The 15,233-nt window shown below is 33.9% G+C and overlaps 2 protein-coding genes across 3 annotated transcripts in view; both read right to left on the reverse strand.

Annotated features, from left to right (window-relative positions):
* Positions 1-1,793: 1,793 nt before the first annotated feature.
* LOC128999571 (eukaryotic translation initiation factor 2-alpha kinase 1-like) overlaps positions 1,794-15,233 on the reverse strand; it is a 35,589-nt gene continuing 22,149 nt past the window's right edge. For both annotated transcript variants that reach the window (XM_054426146.1, XM_054426145.1), the window contains exons 8-11: positions 5,480-5,659; positions 4,563-4,754; positions 3,098-3,235; positions 1,794-2,531 (exon numbers count right to left, since the gene is read on the reverse strand). In XM_054426146.1, coding sequence (XP_054282121.1) covers positions 2,253-2,531; positions 3,098-3,235; positions 4,563-4,754; positions 5,480-5,659 — 789 coding nt within the window. In that variant the 3' untranslated portion in view covers positions 1,794-2,252. The remainder of the gene's footprint in view (positions 2,532-3,097; positions 3,236-4,562; positions 4,755-5,479; positions 5,660-15,233) is intronic.
* LOC128999572 (uncharacterized) lies at positions 6,333-13,317 on the reverse strand. The gene is made up of 2 exons (XM_054426147.1): positions 12,534-13,317; positions 6,333-8,233 (listed from the first exon to the last, which is right to left on the reverse strand). Exons 1-2 carry the CDS (start codon positions 12,786-12,788, stop codon positions 7,901-7,903), a joined length of 588 nt encoding a protein of 195 aa, XP_054282122.1. The 5' UTR covers positions 12,789-13,317; the 3' UTR covers positions 6,333-7,900.

The raw sequence follows: 15,233 nt of genomic DNA on the forward strand, positions 1-15,233 counted from the left end.
CTAACAGCTTATTTCCTTGTACATCTTAAAATCCAACTCATCTCACATTCCTAGTTGTGAGAGATTTCAAGATGTTACTATACTGTACTTAAGATACACTGTACTTAAGATGTTACTGTACTTAAGGATCGGTCCTTTCGTCTTATTATCCAAAGTTCCTCAGTTTCCTTGGTTTGCTAAGCGAAAGGTTAAAATCTTAAACTTTAATCTAACTATTTTTGTTACACAGAATCCGATCTTTAGACATCTTATAGCTGAATAAAACTGTTTCTTTGAGTGTGATATGGTTCTGGTTAAATAATTATAGGCCTGGCCTAAATAAAAAAATATTAGCCCCCCTGCAGCAAACCGGTATACTAAGCGAATTTCCTTTGCCTGATTTGATTTTCAACTAAATCTATTAAAAATAACATTAGGTTTAACGAGTACCTAAGTTTGCTGCTACTGGGACACTAATAAAGTGTGTTTTTAGTAAAATATTAATAGCTTAGTATAAAATAAATTTGCCAAATTTGATCAAAATATAAACAATAAAAATAAACTATAAACAAGCACCCTACAATAGTTTACATTATTCTCCATAAGAATAACATGGCAATCTTAAACTTAAATTTTTGTTTGTTTTCTCCGTAGCCAATAACCGTACAAAACAATTTAATATACTATAGCTATTTGTGTAACTAGTGGGCAAATGTGCACTCGTGCTACACATTATATTTTTCCTACAGTTACCATAAATCATATAAATAATTTAGTCTTTCAAACATTGTACAACATGTTTTTAGGTTAGGTAAAATTCAAACATTGAACGAAATGGGAAACGCTGCACCAGCTGATCGTAGTCGTAAATTCGTTATATCATTTTTTAAGTGTCGCCAACTTATTTTCAAACGTACACGGATTACGTGCATAATAGAAGCACGCTGTTTTGTGTTGTTTGGTTGGAATACCAGTGTGCGCCAAAGTAAAAAAACTGTGCGTCAAAGGCTTTCTGTACTATAATCTGTGCAAGGAAGCCCACTTTGTCAAGGTGACTGTAGGAAAAATGACTTGTTTTTAAGCTCTTGATTTTAGAGAAAAATTGGGAAGTTTTGTGGATCAAAAATGAGAAAACACAAATTCTACCCTATTAAATGCCCCATTTTTTGTCATCCCAGTTTCAAGAACTTGAATTATATGAAATTTACCTTTGCTTGTTTTTTAAGTTCTCGTAGGTAATATTTTTGTGTCACTCTGTGCATTTCAACATCTTTCTTTAGGGGTCTTTCTTGAATTCATCTTCTTATCACTAACACTAAATACACAGGTCACTAATCACCGTCGGGTTAAACAGACCGCAGAGACGTGGCGGAGTCAAGGCGCAAGGCCTTCCTTCCTCTTGTTTCATTTCTTGGACCAGGGTGGTTGGCATTTGGGCCGTTCAACGGTTCGGTTAGTTGCAAAGGGTAACGAAATGCATACGATGACACAAACATCTCACATAGTGGACCAACTGTTTTCAGTTGCAAGCAATTGTTGCCTTCAGCTACCTACCTTCAGATAATAAACTCATGGTGAAAGTTAAATAGCATAGCCTATACCTTGTAATACTCTCCATTTCCAAAAAAATGTCTTAAATCCTCTCATTTAGAATGAAAACAAGCAAGGAAAATAGCAGGAAAGTGTGCCTCACTTATTCATTGAGCTTCATATTATTTACATACACGGAGAAACCTAAAATGATCCTAGCAATAACATTAACCTCCACACCAGATCTCTCACAAAAAAAAAGAAAGAAACCACTTAGGAAAGTAAAACTAGGCTTACGTTGTAACAAACCTTTATTTATAATAATATTTACACACCATTTATAATGGATGGTATACTGTCTTGCAACTTATCCTCACGGCATACAAAAATGCAAATCTTTCATATATATAAAATATGTTTATAACTTACATATAAAATATGAAAATTTTAATCGTCAATAAATAACCCTAACTAATACTCCTGCATACTTCCATAAATTAAGCTCTTCATATTTATTATTTTTTACGTCTTTTTGGAACAAACTGTTGGAAAATGCACGTTTTTATCTCTTAAAATTTAAAATGATGCTTTTATTAGTAATCTATGTGATTTTGAAAAATTACTGACAATTCTGTGGAAAAATATCTTGTGAAACAACTAGCCTGTTGGTAGTGTTCTTGTCAAATTTTCTTTGTCTACAGTATCTAAAAAACATGCAAGTACATATCACATAAACATAAGTCTCATAAAAATTGAGAAGAGGATGTGAAACTTTCTTTTGATGTAGACTCTAAACTTCCTGGAGGGGTTCCAGTAGTAAGTTCTGAAAGTTGTCTTTTGAGTTCTGTGATTTCTCTCTCTCTTTCGAAAGCCTCCTGATGCAGTCGTTGGATCATTTCGTCTTTCTCCGCAATGATTCTGGCACTGTTCAAACTGTCTTTCTCTTCCAGCATCTTCAACAGCTGATTGGCTGATGGACGATTTTTAGGAGGCCCAAACACACAGAGCCTTATCACCCCAACCTGTGTATTAACACTGCTTGAGTTTCTCACTTGCTAACACAATAGTAAAATATTATTGATTGTAGCCCTATTAAAACAGCAAAAATGGAAGAAAGCCAAACTATTAATTTTCAACTTTAGAGCTAGATGGCCAAAACAGGATAGTTAAAAATAAATTTATTTGGTTTACTATGGAGTTTTATATCACTAGGTCAAAAAATATACAAGGGAGCTAGATGGCCAAAACAGGATAGTTAAAAATAAATTTATTTGGTTTACTATGGAGTTTTATATCGCTAGGTAAAAAAATATACAAAACCTTATGATCATAGGGAGAGATTTTCATCTTTTACACAAATTTTACGAATTGGCCTGACATAGTATGTGTGACAACATACAGTACATATAGTACACTTGAACTAAGCATTCTGAATATGAATTTTATAAATCAACCCAAAATGTATTGCCAAAGAGTTTCCTTGTTGGTGATTTGTATCCCAAAGAAACAGGATATCACTTCTGAACACCAAATTAAACTTAATCAGACTTAATGGAAAATATAAATGTAGAAATATGTTCAAACTCACCAGAATAGGAAATGATTCTGAAAGTTCAGGTGGAATGTGACCAGCTTTCAGTTTACTAATGACTTTACTACGTTCCATATCGGTCTGGAATGGTTGTATGAGTTCCAACAGTACTACGCCCAGACTATATATGTCACTCTAAAACACATGATGAACCGTTTTAATTAATCACAAAAAAGAAGTATTTAGTAGCTTTTAAATGACTCTTTGTTACTTTCCAATCCATTTCCAATGAGAATTTCTTAAAAATTCATGCTCGACAAGAATGAAGAAAAGAATTAATAGTTTGCTATATTAAGTCACAAGGCCGAGAGGAAGTTGTTTATAGTACGAGTATGATAGATCCAGTGCGAGGCTTACTGAGTCGGGATTTTATGTGAGTACTGAGTACCATAAACATCTTCTCGGATAAGGTACATACGATACTATTAGCAACAAATATAATACACGGTAAGGAAAATACAGTACACAACCCATACATACAATCATAACACTGTTTAACCTTACAAATCTTTTTACCACATTAACAAAATGGAATACCCTAACTCATAGGCCTACTGGGTTTTTAGATTTATCGTATAATATGTAGTAAATTAATTTGTAAATTATCGCAATAATCTACACAATGCAGGTCGTCAATCGAAGAATTCACAATCAAACTAACAAAATATTAGCATTGTAGTAGTGGATGAGGAGAGGCTAAGTAGACTGCCTTTAGTATTGTTGTAGCCTATTGCAAAATAGTCCCGTAAATTTACTGTACACCAGCTGTCTTAATCCACCTCTTTCTGCAATAAACCACTTTCTGGTCTGCAGTTTAGGTTCAAATAAATAGGCCACTTGGTACCTAGAGACAAGATGCATCATTACGTGTTGTGCTTTTGTAAGTTATGCAAGTTATCCTGAGTGAGGTTTCTAGCACATCAAACTAGTAATAGCTATTTACCTTACAAGTGTAGTAAGAGCGTTTTTACATCACGCAGGTGAATGTTGTGCAACGAGCGGAAGCGAGTTGCATAATTTACCGAAGTGATGTAAACACGCTCTTGCGTAACGTGTAACGTACAAGATTTTACCTGACCCGACAATATACAGGAGGTTACGAACAATATTTTTCATTAGGCCTATCCATTTCACTCATCTTCTAACAGTAACGTTCATTTACAAACAAAAGCTAGGCTAGGAAAGATCTTCAAAACATAACAATAAAATTCAAGCGCACAGCTGATTTCTAGCGTTGAACGTCGTTCGCTCCATAGAGGTATAATTTTTAAGTTAAGCACTTAATGTTTATTTAAATGGGTTTCATTACATCACCGAGTGAGTTTTTTTCAACTTTACATCACTCGAGAAGTAACGAAGTTATATACATCACGCCTGGGATAGGGAAGTTTAACATGGCAGGTTAGGTAAAATATATTTAATCATCCATTTAAAAAAATGCAAATTTCAAAAAAATATATACCTTGGGAGTGCACTTTGGTGAGCTGAGTTGTTCAGGTGCAGCATACAACTTGGTGCCGACCTGACCGCGGTGAGCGTGCGTCGATGGGATGACTGCCACTTCACCTTGGTTGTGGGTGAGTAGAGAACACGCCAGGCCAAAGTCCCCCACCTGCAGTTGCGACAGGTCGGAACTGACAAAGATGTTGCTTGGCTGTCAACAAAACAAAGTTACAACAGTTTGATGGATGATTTGTGTTGGTAATCGGTGAGTTCACAATCAATATAAAAATGCTGTTGCATACTTTCATCCCTTTAAATAATACCTGCCTTCATGCCATGTCGTAGAGTAAAACCCTGATTAACCAAAATAAAGAAGGAAACTGTTTCAGAACACATATGCTTTTAGTTCACCAATGATTGGAATTTAAAAACTGTTTCGGTTCATAAAATAGTTATTCGCATTTTAATTTATTTTATCTTTAAACAACTGCACACTCTAAATCTATTTCTTAAAATAATCAACAGTGGTTTACTGAACTTTATATCAGTATGAGATAGGTGTTGTGTGCTTCATTACATTCCGTTGGCCACAGGGCAGACTTCCTCTTCATGGTATAAACTGTAGGTCCCTTAGTTGCCATTAGCTGTATGGGCTACTGTATTAATTAAAAGTTATGTCTAAGGAATATGTCGGCCTTAGTCACTAACAAGACTACAAGATCGCGCCACTCATCTCCATTCATACTTGGCTTAAAATACCTACTTTGAATGGTCGCCATTTAATAAGAAGTATTAAGTTACCAAGCGTAGCTAATTTCCTGATTGATTTGATTTTTATTTGGGTTTTGGTTTAACAATGTGTGGTTGAAAGGGATTTTACTGTATATGGTAAATAGGTCCTTCCCTTAATACGATGTGTTATATAATAATGCCTACTTTGATATCATGATGAACGATGCCCTGAGAATGAATGTATTCCACTCCCTGGACAATCTTCTTAAATAGAGTCAGACACTGGTGTTCGTTTACTGGTTCCATCTTCTGATTTCGATTGTCCAACCATTGGCGTAACGTCACTTCACACAGTTGCATCTGAATGTAGAGACAAGCCCATTCCTGCAAAAAGCATAGAAAACTGTTAGAAGTGTATACATTTTAACTTTCTAAATTGGTCAAAGTCATTTAAAAACCAGAGTTTAAGTATTGTGTAAACATTGGAAAGTACATACCACAGAAAAAATAACAAACAATAATTCATTTGTAGGATAAAAAAAAATATCCTACATCATTTACCATTCAAATCCTACATAATATCTGAGAGACATAAACAATAAAAACACAGCTGTTATGGCAAACAAGGTTAATTAGTTTGCATTGTCAAACAAAATTCAGTTAAAAGGGAATATTTTTAACATAATAAAATTAGCCACTGTTGGATTGGGAAATGTAAAAAATATTTAAATTATAAAAAAGACACCATGTTAACATGAGCAAGAAAAACAATATATTGAAAAAGTAAACAGAATAAAATAAAAACATATGATAAATACAGGTCAAGGGGAAAATGTCTTCAACAGCCACTTTATTGCATAGAAATTGCAGGCAACATTCCATTTTATACTACAATTTTATTACTACTACTAGCATAAGATAACCAATTTAAATCCTACTAATTATTAAAAAAATCATAATATAATAATATATATATATATATATAATCATATGAGTATTATAGAAGAACTAATAATAAAGTCATGTAATAACAATCAATTAATTATTTAAGTGCATATTTTATTTTAACCCAAATATGAGTGTTGCAATGTTGTAGTCTTGATAGTGACTAAAGCGACATGTTCCTTAGGCTCAGCTGTTAATTAATAGCCCATTGACATTGCTCTTGTGAACCGACAACCATAAAATTTGTAAGCTGGGGAGGCTTTAACCAATGGCCTTGCAACCTGTTTTATATTTCAAAAACTGAGGTTTCTTGTGCTGAATTTAATACCAGGCTAGCCAATATTGAACTCTGGATCGTATTTGATGAAGTAGATGCTAAACAAAATTAGCATCGCTAAATAGAAGTGCCTGGGATCCTTGTCTAAGTCATTGGGTAAAAGCTAGGTACGAAGCAAGACCAACGTTGTATATCCTTGCTTTGGTAAACATGCGTCAAAAACTTACAAGAATAGCATGCATAGTCCGTGGTACATTCTGATACTGAATACTGCTAACTTTTGGGACTGAACAGTCTTAATTTTTGTGAAATCAATACTCAACTAGATAAGAACCTTGAAAGTTGTAAGTGTTACACTTGTGGTAACATCTCTTTCTTTTATCAGCACTCATAATCGACCTGCCAAACTATAAATGTAAGAGGTTATACTTGGAGTACACTAAGATCTTATTCACCCCTACAACCCTCTACAACTGTTTTTCCTTGGACATTGTAAACCAATTTTTCCAACCCACAATACCACAAACATTCCAGGTGATAAAAACTAACTTTTTATTCCAGTTGGATTTCCTCTAAAGATTATTTTTAAAGTGGGAGTAACTGCATTGTCAAACAGAAAATGTAGGTAACCAACCTTTGTCACATACTCTTAACTCCGCTTTCACAATATAGTACGCAGGTGTAATTGGAGAATTATATAACAAGGAATTACGTCTTTTGAGCGTAGAGCTGAGTCTCAAACTATAGGGCACATAATTGGCATCTGCTTTCTTATAGAATTCTTCAGAGGCTCGCTTGAAAACCACAAGTGCAGTAGGACTTAATACCTTTAATTTGGTTCTGGTTCTGAGAAGGGAGATCGGTTAGGTTAAGTTTTTCTCAATTTTAAATTTTACAAAGGTTTAGAGTAATTGACACAGGTACTATGCAACTATTTTCAGTTTTAACTAGTATGGTCGCTGGCTTAGACAGTCACGCAAGTTGTATGAAGTTCTTTATATTGTTGTTTAATATGCGCTTGGAGATATTTTAGAGCTGTCCTAATTAGAGCAAGTTTCTAATTTCTAGTAAAAACATGGTCAAGTTGTTTCCTTTCAAGAGCTTTGTGAATAGCTCTGCCATTTGAAATAAGAGATGGTTTTTTTGGTTTCATATTATTGACTTTGCTTCATTCGCTGCTGGTACTCGGATCAGTTTATTTTATTCTTTGCTTCAACATAGCCCTGATTACTAGTACGTCTTTAGTTGTGATGCAAATTACTACAATTTATTACATTCAACATTCCGCCCTGTTCCAACAAGAGCTTCATTGAGACAATCACTGTTAGCAGGGGTGCATTGACGTAGATTGGTGATTGCAATGGGATATTTTATTCTTTCAATGATTTAGCCTCACGAAAAAATTATATCCCAATTGTAGTAAAATCCCTAGGACGACACACCTCTGGTTTTCTTCCTCTTCTCCTTTGATGTCTCCTAAATTGTGCTCCTTTTCCTCTTGCACCCCTGCCTTGAAACCCTTCACCCAAGGATTCTTGTCCTTGGGATTTTGTTTTTTCCGAGTCTTTTGTACCAGCAACTTCAGATAGAACAGGTGTAGGTATTTGTTTTGAGCACAGGTTATGCCGTGGTATTTCAGCAATACTACCGTCATTCCGAGATGGAATTAAAGTAGTTTTTTCTTCATCACTAGAGGCATTTTCACTCCGTATTGTGGTTTTTGTTCCTCCCTTCATCTGCAAAATAAATATCACTCATGATATTAAATAAATTAAAAAGAATTATCATGCAAACACAGTACTAAAATTAATTGAAGACACAATACTTTGATATACAGTGTTCATTCAATAAGTATCGGGACTGGTTCACTGTAGCCTTAACAGACTGTGGAGGAAGGTCCGGCTGGTTGGGTTCAATCACCACTGGGTCTGTCACCATTCAGGAGCACTTTGGTTCAGTCGCCTACGGGCATTTGTTGAGACATGAGTTCGATATTTGCGTCGAGTGTTTTATAATTGTGTCGTCGCGACGTGTGTGTTGACGGCATGGAGAGTGCCGTCGAGCATTTCTGTGAGGTTTTGCTTTAAACTCGCAAAATCCACATTGTAGACCATTGCCCTCAACTCAAAAATTTTGTTTCTGGGTCAAACTGGAACACCCAGATTTCATCTCCGGTAATAGCTTTGTCCAGAAAATTTGGATCTTCCTGGACATAGTCCAAGATTTCTTACGAAATTTTTATTTTTGACAGTTATTTTCCTTGCTCAGGACTTTCGGCACCAGCTTCGCACGGACTCTTCTCATCGCCAAATTCTCCGTTACGATAGTGTAGACAGTTCCTACTGATAGGCCGATTTTCTCACTGATGTGGGCAATGGTTAGACACCTGTTTGAATCCATAACTTCTTTCAGTATAAACACGAGCCTCAGTTCTGACGCCTTAAAAAGTTGGTGCCAATTTCAAAACTCTTTATTTTCGTTACATGCACATGGGTACAAAAATAGTATCAAATATACAGCAGTAAACTAGCCTAGGTATATAAATCTTAAGTACTAAATTATTAATGAAGTTCCTCTAATGTATGAGGGGCCATTCTTATTAAATATATTTTACATTTAGCTTTAAATGATTTATCATTTGATTCCTCTTTTCCTTTATAGGGGCAGGCAATTCCTAATAATTAATGATCTAGCAAAAGTTGGTTTCTTTTTAGAGGATTCCAACTTATAGGTTGAAGTTACAATATCCTTTTTAAGTCTCATAACATAACTATGTGGCACAATTAGCTCATATTTTTTGCTATTTTTTTTTTAGGTATCCCCACTATTTCAAAAATATAAGCTACAAAAAGTGTTAAAGATTTAGATTTTTGAAGTGAGATTTAACTTATTCATCTTTTTTAAGGTGTAAGATAATTCTAATGGCTCAAAAACTCTTATGCGTCTTAAAAGCCTGTTAAGTGAGGGCCAGGGTCTCCGACATGTACTTTCTGACTTTTAAGCAAAAACTTACAGAGTTGCTTGACGGCACGCTTTAAGTTGGCGTAACGACATAATGAAAAAGAACACTAGGCGCAAAAATCGGCCTATCTCAACAAATGCCCGCAGGTTACTGAACCAAAGTCCTCCTGAATTGTGGGGCACCCCTCTATCGAACCGAACCGGTCAGACCCCCCCCCCCCCCACCACTGCTCTTTTGAGGCTACAGTAAACCAGTCCCGATACTTATTGAATGGAGCCTGTATTTATGCAACTTTATAAAGAGAAATAGAAAACAAACAGGTTTTTTACTTCCACAGAATGGATCGCAATCAAGTTTGAGATATGAATTCCTTAGAGCGTTTAGGTGCTCAGTAAGATATATTGTTGAGAAATTTTGTTTGGAATCAGTTCTAAAGCACTTTAAAGTTTATATACTATTCTATTTGACTGAAAGATTAAAATTTATTTTTTATACATTGACATGATACTAGCAGACATATTTAAAATGTTTTTTATAATTGCAGCTAATCTGCTTAATGCAAGTATTATCTCTTCACCTTGGTAATGACAAAACCTTTTGATTATCTTGAGCATATAAAATAAAATAATAGTCAAATATTATCTTTCTTACCTGTTTTTGCAATTGTTTGTACACATAACTATTTATGAAGTTTACCTGACTGTAATCATTCAACTCAAGTCTGCATCTTCGCATTATGTTGCAGAGAAATGCCTTAACAATGCACAAGAACGATAAATTCACTGAGGTGATAAATACTAGATTAGTACCAGCATTTTACATCAGAAACAAAATATTACATTGCCTCTTATACAGCTGATTCATTATCAATGTTTTTAATAGTACCTTTATAGTACTGTATGAGATTACTATTTGTTAGGTAAGATTAGCATTAGTAACAGATCAACTTTTAGGTTTTAAAATCTATAATAATACTCAATATAAGATTGGGAATAATAAAAAAAAAAAATAATAAAACAAAAACCACAGGTCTTATTTATTTTTATTTAAACCCTCCACCAATGCATATTATTAAATAAACATAGTTTACTAAGTGCAATAATATTTATATATATTTTTTTACTTACGTCTTAAATAGAAATAACTTGCTAGGACTAACACTAGGGATGCTCGGGCAATTTTTTTTTGAATTCATTACACATACTACAGGAAATATTCTAATACTACAAAAAAAGCAACCACATTAAAGTAGAAACAAAGTTATTTATTTTTATTTGGTTTCACATTGACAAATTACACTTTATATCATTTTACATAGAGAATAAACTGAATTCTGGTTTAGTCATTGCTGGCGATTACAAAAGGTTATTTTTATTTATTAATCTGAATTCTTCTTCATAACGTCAAAGTGATTGAACATAATTGTATTTTTAAACATATAAAAAGTTAAAACTTCGTTTTACACAATAACTACTGTCTTACATTTTTTTTTTTACTGCTTTGAAATGTTTTATGGAGGCAAATTGTAGTAACTTTATTAAGTAGAATTGAATCTTATTGTTTATCCTTTTTCTCACAAATTTAGAAATCATAAAATTACTGAATAGAAGAATGATGTCTTCGAGACCACAAGGGATCGTCAAGATATTGAAGACAATTATGATTTCTTTGCAACTGCAACGAAATATGATAATGCCACAATCACGGGAGGCCAATATGATGTCTTCACTGCAGCAATGGAATGTCAAGATAAAACCACGATCACAGGAGACGATGACGATGTATTTGGGGTCGTGGCAGTGGAGATGCTTTCAATTTTGCCGCAATCGCGAGAGATGTTATGATTTTTGCCATGATAACGGAAGCTGATCTTGATAGTGATAGGATTATTGCCATGACGACATATGATTTGGGCAGTTACAAGACCCTATGTCTCAGGGAGGACAGAGTGCCTAAAAAAAGTGGGAAAAGTAGTGCGCCATTTTCTTCAGTCCTGTAGCGACTACCTGATCTTGCATATATCACATGTCCGTTTGTGGTTATTTTATAATTTCTGGTTTGAATGAATAAACACTCCCTAATTTTTGTTATGAACATGGTAATTCTAAAACTACCCAAAATATTGCGACTATCTCATCAACTCCATGAATTAGTATTGGAAAACAATGTATACAGTAAACATTTTGTATTTACAGTCATAGCATGTTTTTGGACTTTCATTGTAGTAAATCTTTGAAATTTGTTTTGGTGTGTGTGAGAGAGAGACAAGGTGTTGTGGCTATGTTTAGGGGAGGATGAAGATAGGGGCAGTAAGAAATGGGGGGGAGACATTTGCGCTCTTGAACTCGGAGGGATGGGCACCTCTAATCCAAATTAATATTGGGAACTAGTCACTATGTTGATTCTTCCCTAGTTCAAATGTGTTTCAGGAACTCTTTCCACATGAACTTAAATATCTTCATAACTTGCTGAGTTCTCACTCTTGACCATACAAAACCTTTTTTTAACCTGCCAAGTCAAGTCTGCAAAAACATTTATTTTCTGGGACCATGATGGGCGACTTTTTCCAGCATGGTTTTGTCCATACCTTTTTAATGCTTCCACATAATGAAAGATAAGGACAATACTGGATGCCTAAGGTGGCCTTGGTGAAAATAAACTGATTCTTCAACTAGAATAATGAATAACTAGTCAGATTTGCTTCCAAGTGTGTCTAAAAATATCTCTAAATAAATATCTTAAAAAGTATATTACTCAATAAGAAAACAGTGATGGAAAAGAGACAATTCCTATTAGCAGATTTGAGGTAACTTTTAAACTTAAGAAAGCTTCGGTTTGATTTATTTATTTTTATAAGGGAAAACATGTTCGGCTTTATTATTCTTCAAGTGACAACGGATGTAGGGGTTGATCTTTGTTTCCCTACTCAATCTGTAAAATTAGTTTGTAATCAATATTTTGAAGGAGAGGCGAGTTCTGAATGTTCTGATTGATATTTTGAATGTTATACTCTTCAGTTCATCTTGCTATCCCTCCTGACATATTATTTCAATAACAAGTTGAATACCACACACCTCTGCTTGTCTTCTTCTTACTCGATATGCTCTGAATTGTGATCCTCTCCAATGAGCGCCCCAACCTCCATTTTCTCCATTTACATGGAACGCTTCGGATCCACGTTCAGATGCTGATTCTTGTGCCTCATTTTTTGCAGCAGCAAGTGGAATCGGTGTAAATTTCTCTTTTTTGACAACTTGATATTGATGAAGCGGTTTGATACCATTACCATCCCGATATTGGGCCATCGGCATTCTTCCACCAGCAGCCATGGTGTCTATAATATCTCCGACACACTTGGCTATTTGTGTTTCTTGGATCTAAAAGTAATACTAAGAATTATATTGCAATAAAACATCTTTAATCACATGGGGTTTGTTACTGCTGTGTTGCTGCAATTCACAAGGGTTTAGATATCTGTTGATAAGTACAATATACCAAAATGTGTATCAGAAAACTACCTTTGTTGAGGCACATAATAGATTATTTTTGCTCTGTAAAATTAATCATAGGTAGAACTTTTACTAAAGAGTAACAGGTGTAATTTCTTGTGGTTGTTGGTTTCTCAGAAACTTCTTCCATTTAATCATTTTCAGCTGATGACTTGTTAGTTATACTTTTTTTATATTTTACAAATGTAATAATTATTTGAAATAGCAAACGGTACACTACATATTAAAAAAATTATAATCTCGAATGATACAAAAGTCTTCTATGAATATAACTTTAGGCTAATTCATAAATACTAAAGCTGCAGTAATATTACAACATGCTTACCTGTGATTTCACTTCTTTAGAACATTACGGGCCAAATTCCTAAAGATATTTTAAAATCCTATACTACTTTTAAAATAAAACTATATCAGTTTTCATATTAAATATCGGCTAAGAAATATTTTCTCAGGGATTGGAAAGTCTTATTTCTATGTATCCTTTCTATTCCCAGTTCTAAAACGTAGGGGTCTGCAGGTCAGACTTTTTTGGTTCGGGTCAGGTCTCGGGCCAATTACCGGATTTTTTTTTAACTGTGTTATCTGTATTTATAATATTGCTTGATAATAAAATATCAAAAAAGATTGTATTTATGTATATTATTTAATTTTCATATTTTATTTACAGCTTGGGAATTTGCCTTAACTGCAAGAAAGAAGAAAATATTTTTGTTTATCAAGACATTCTTTACCATTTTCATAACTGTTGAAATAACTAAATAGCTAAATTACAACATGTTTTCAATGGAACTTAATATAAAAAGATCATAAACAAATCAATTAACATATCACAATTTTAGGGCCTGTTTAGGGACATAATTTAGTAGGCCTACAGATTTACATAAGAATAATTTTTTTGGGCCTAAAATAATAATAGGCTAAGCAGCGGCAAGTGGAAAACTCATTGAAGAAAAGATGTTATGTAAACCGATTTACTATAAAACTCATAAACGGTGATCAACACACACATTGTTTATGGTATAATTAATTAGTAAGGACTGTAAAAATTGCATATCATGTCATACAGTAGTATAGATAGACCTACTGCAAGAGATTAAAATCTAAAACAACTGATTTCGATAGCTACCTAATATATGAAAAGAATTACAAATCCATAATTTAAGTCAAACAATATCACAATTTATTAAGTACCCAAAAATGAACTCTTATCTAATATATAGAAGGTTATATTAAATCAAAAGAAAATTAAATTAAATGCCAACTTGGCAACATAAGCAGAGACACTAACGCCCTAATTAGCAAACCGAAGTAAATTTTTTTTTAAACTGCAGAGTCTTTTTCTCGGAAAGAAGGGTAGTAGCATGTAAACAAAAAACCATAAATCACACTCTCACCAGCCAGACCCTTGGTTGCATTCAAGGTCATAGACCCTCCCCCTCCCCTCTTACACCCAGGGGTGCCCACAGGGGGGTTTGATGTCGCAAAATGCGACATCAAAAATTTATTTGGGGGGGATTTTATGATTTTGGGGGGGATTCAAGCCAGTGGTTGGTTAAAAGCACATAAAAGATTGATCAGATAATTTTTACGACCTCCTTAATTTATTACTGGGGTAATTATGCAATCAAAATCCCGTTTGACATTTTATCTTGATTAATAAATCATTTTATAATTGCTATAAAATATATAGATACATTTATGAGGATTTCCACTTTCTGACTCGTATCATGTTTAACAGTGAGAACAACTCCATGCCAACTGCTGTCAAAGGATTATGGTTGGCTTATTAAATTGTATCTGCAATTTGAGTTTGTTTTTACCTTTCATTATGAACTCATTCTCAAATAGTCTCATTGCCTTGAGGACCTATTGATGGTTTTTTAGGTTTGTTTATTATAATATATACTTGATTCATAAAAAACCAGTATTATGATAATGATAATCATTTTGCTATTTTTACAACATGAACAACAACATGAAAGCTTGTGATAATATTTTGGCTCTCCAAAATAATTATGTCTGGGTCATTTATTCATTGGAAGTAATTGACATACAGTACTGTGACAATTTAATTAAGGTTTTTAAAAGGCTATGTGTTTACGTTAACTTCAAGAATTGAAACACATGATTCTGGATTAATTAAATTGTATTTGTTATTGTCTTTTATTGAATCTAGGAAGAGCTTCAAACAAATTTTACTAGTCTTAGAATAGATATATAATTATTTTTTACGCCACACTACACTATTTTGACGAACTTCACATG

The sequence above is a fragment of the Macrosteles quadrilineatus genome, unplaced genomic scaffold, assembly GCF_028750875.1.
Source record: "Macrosteles quadrilineatus isolate MER2022 unplaced genomic scaffold, UCM_ALF_1.0 Scaffold_8__2_contigs__length_117827958, whole genome shotgun sequence".
Classification (NCBI taxonomy): Eukaryota; Metazoa; Arthropoda; class Insecta; order Hemiptera; family Cicadellidae; genus Macrosteles; species Macrosteles quadrilineatus.

Bases quoted from the DNA above. Each gene is read 5' to 3' on its own strand.
- LOC128999572 (XM_054426147.1), bottom strand. From the start codon at position 12,788: ATGGCTGCTGGTGGAAGAATGCCGATGGCCCAATATCGGGATGGTAAT. The intron at 8,234-12,533 runs GTGTGTGGTATT...TTTATTTTGCAG, and splicing joins TAAGAAGAAGACAAGCAGAG to ATGAAGGGAGGAACAAAAAC.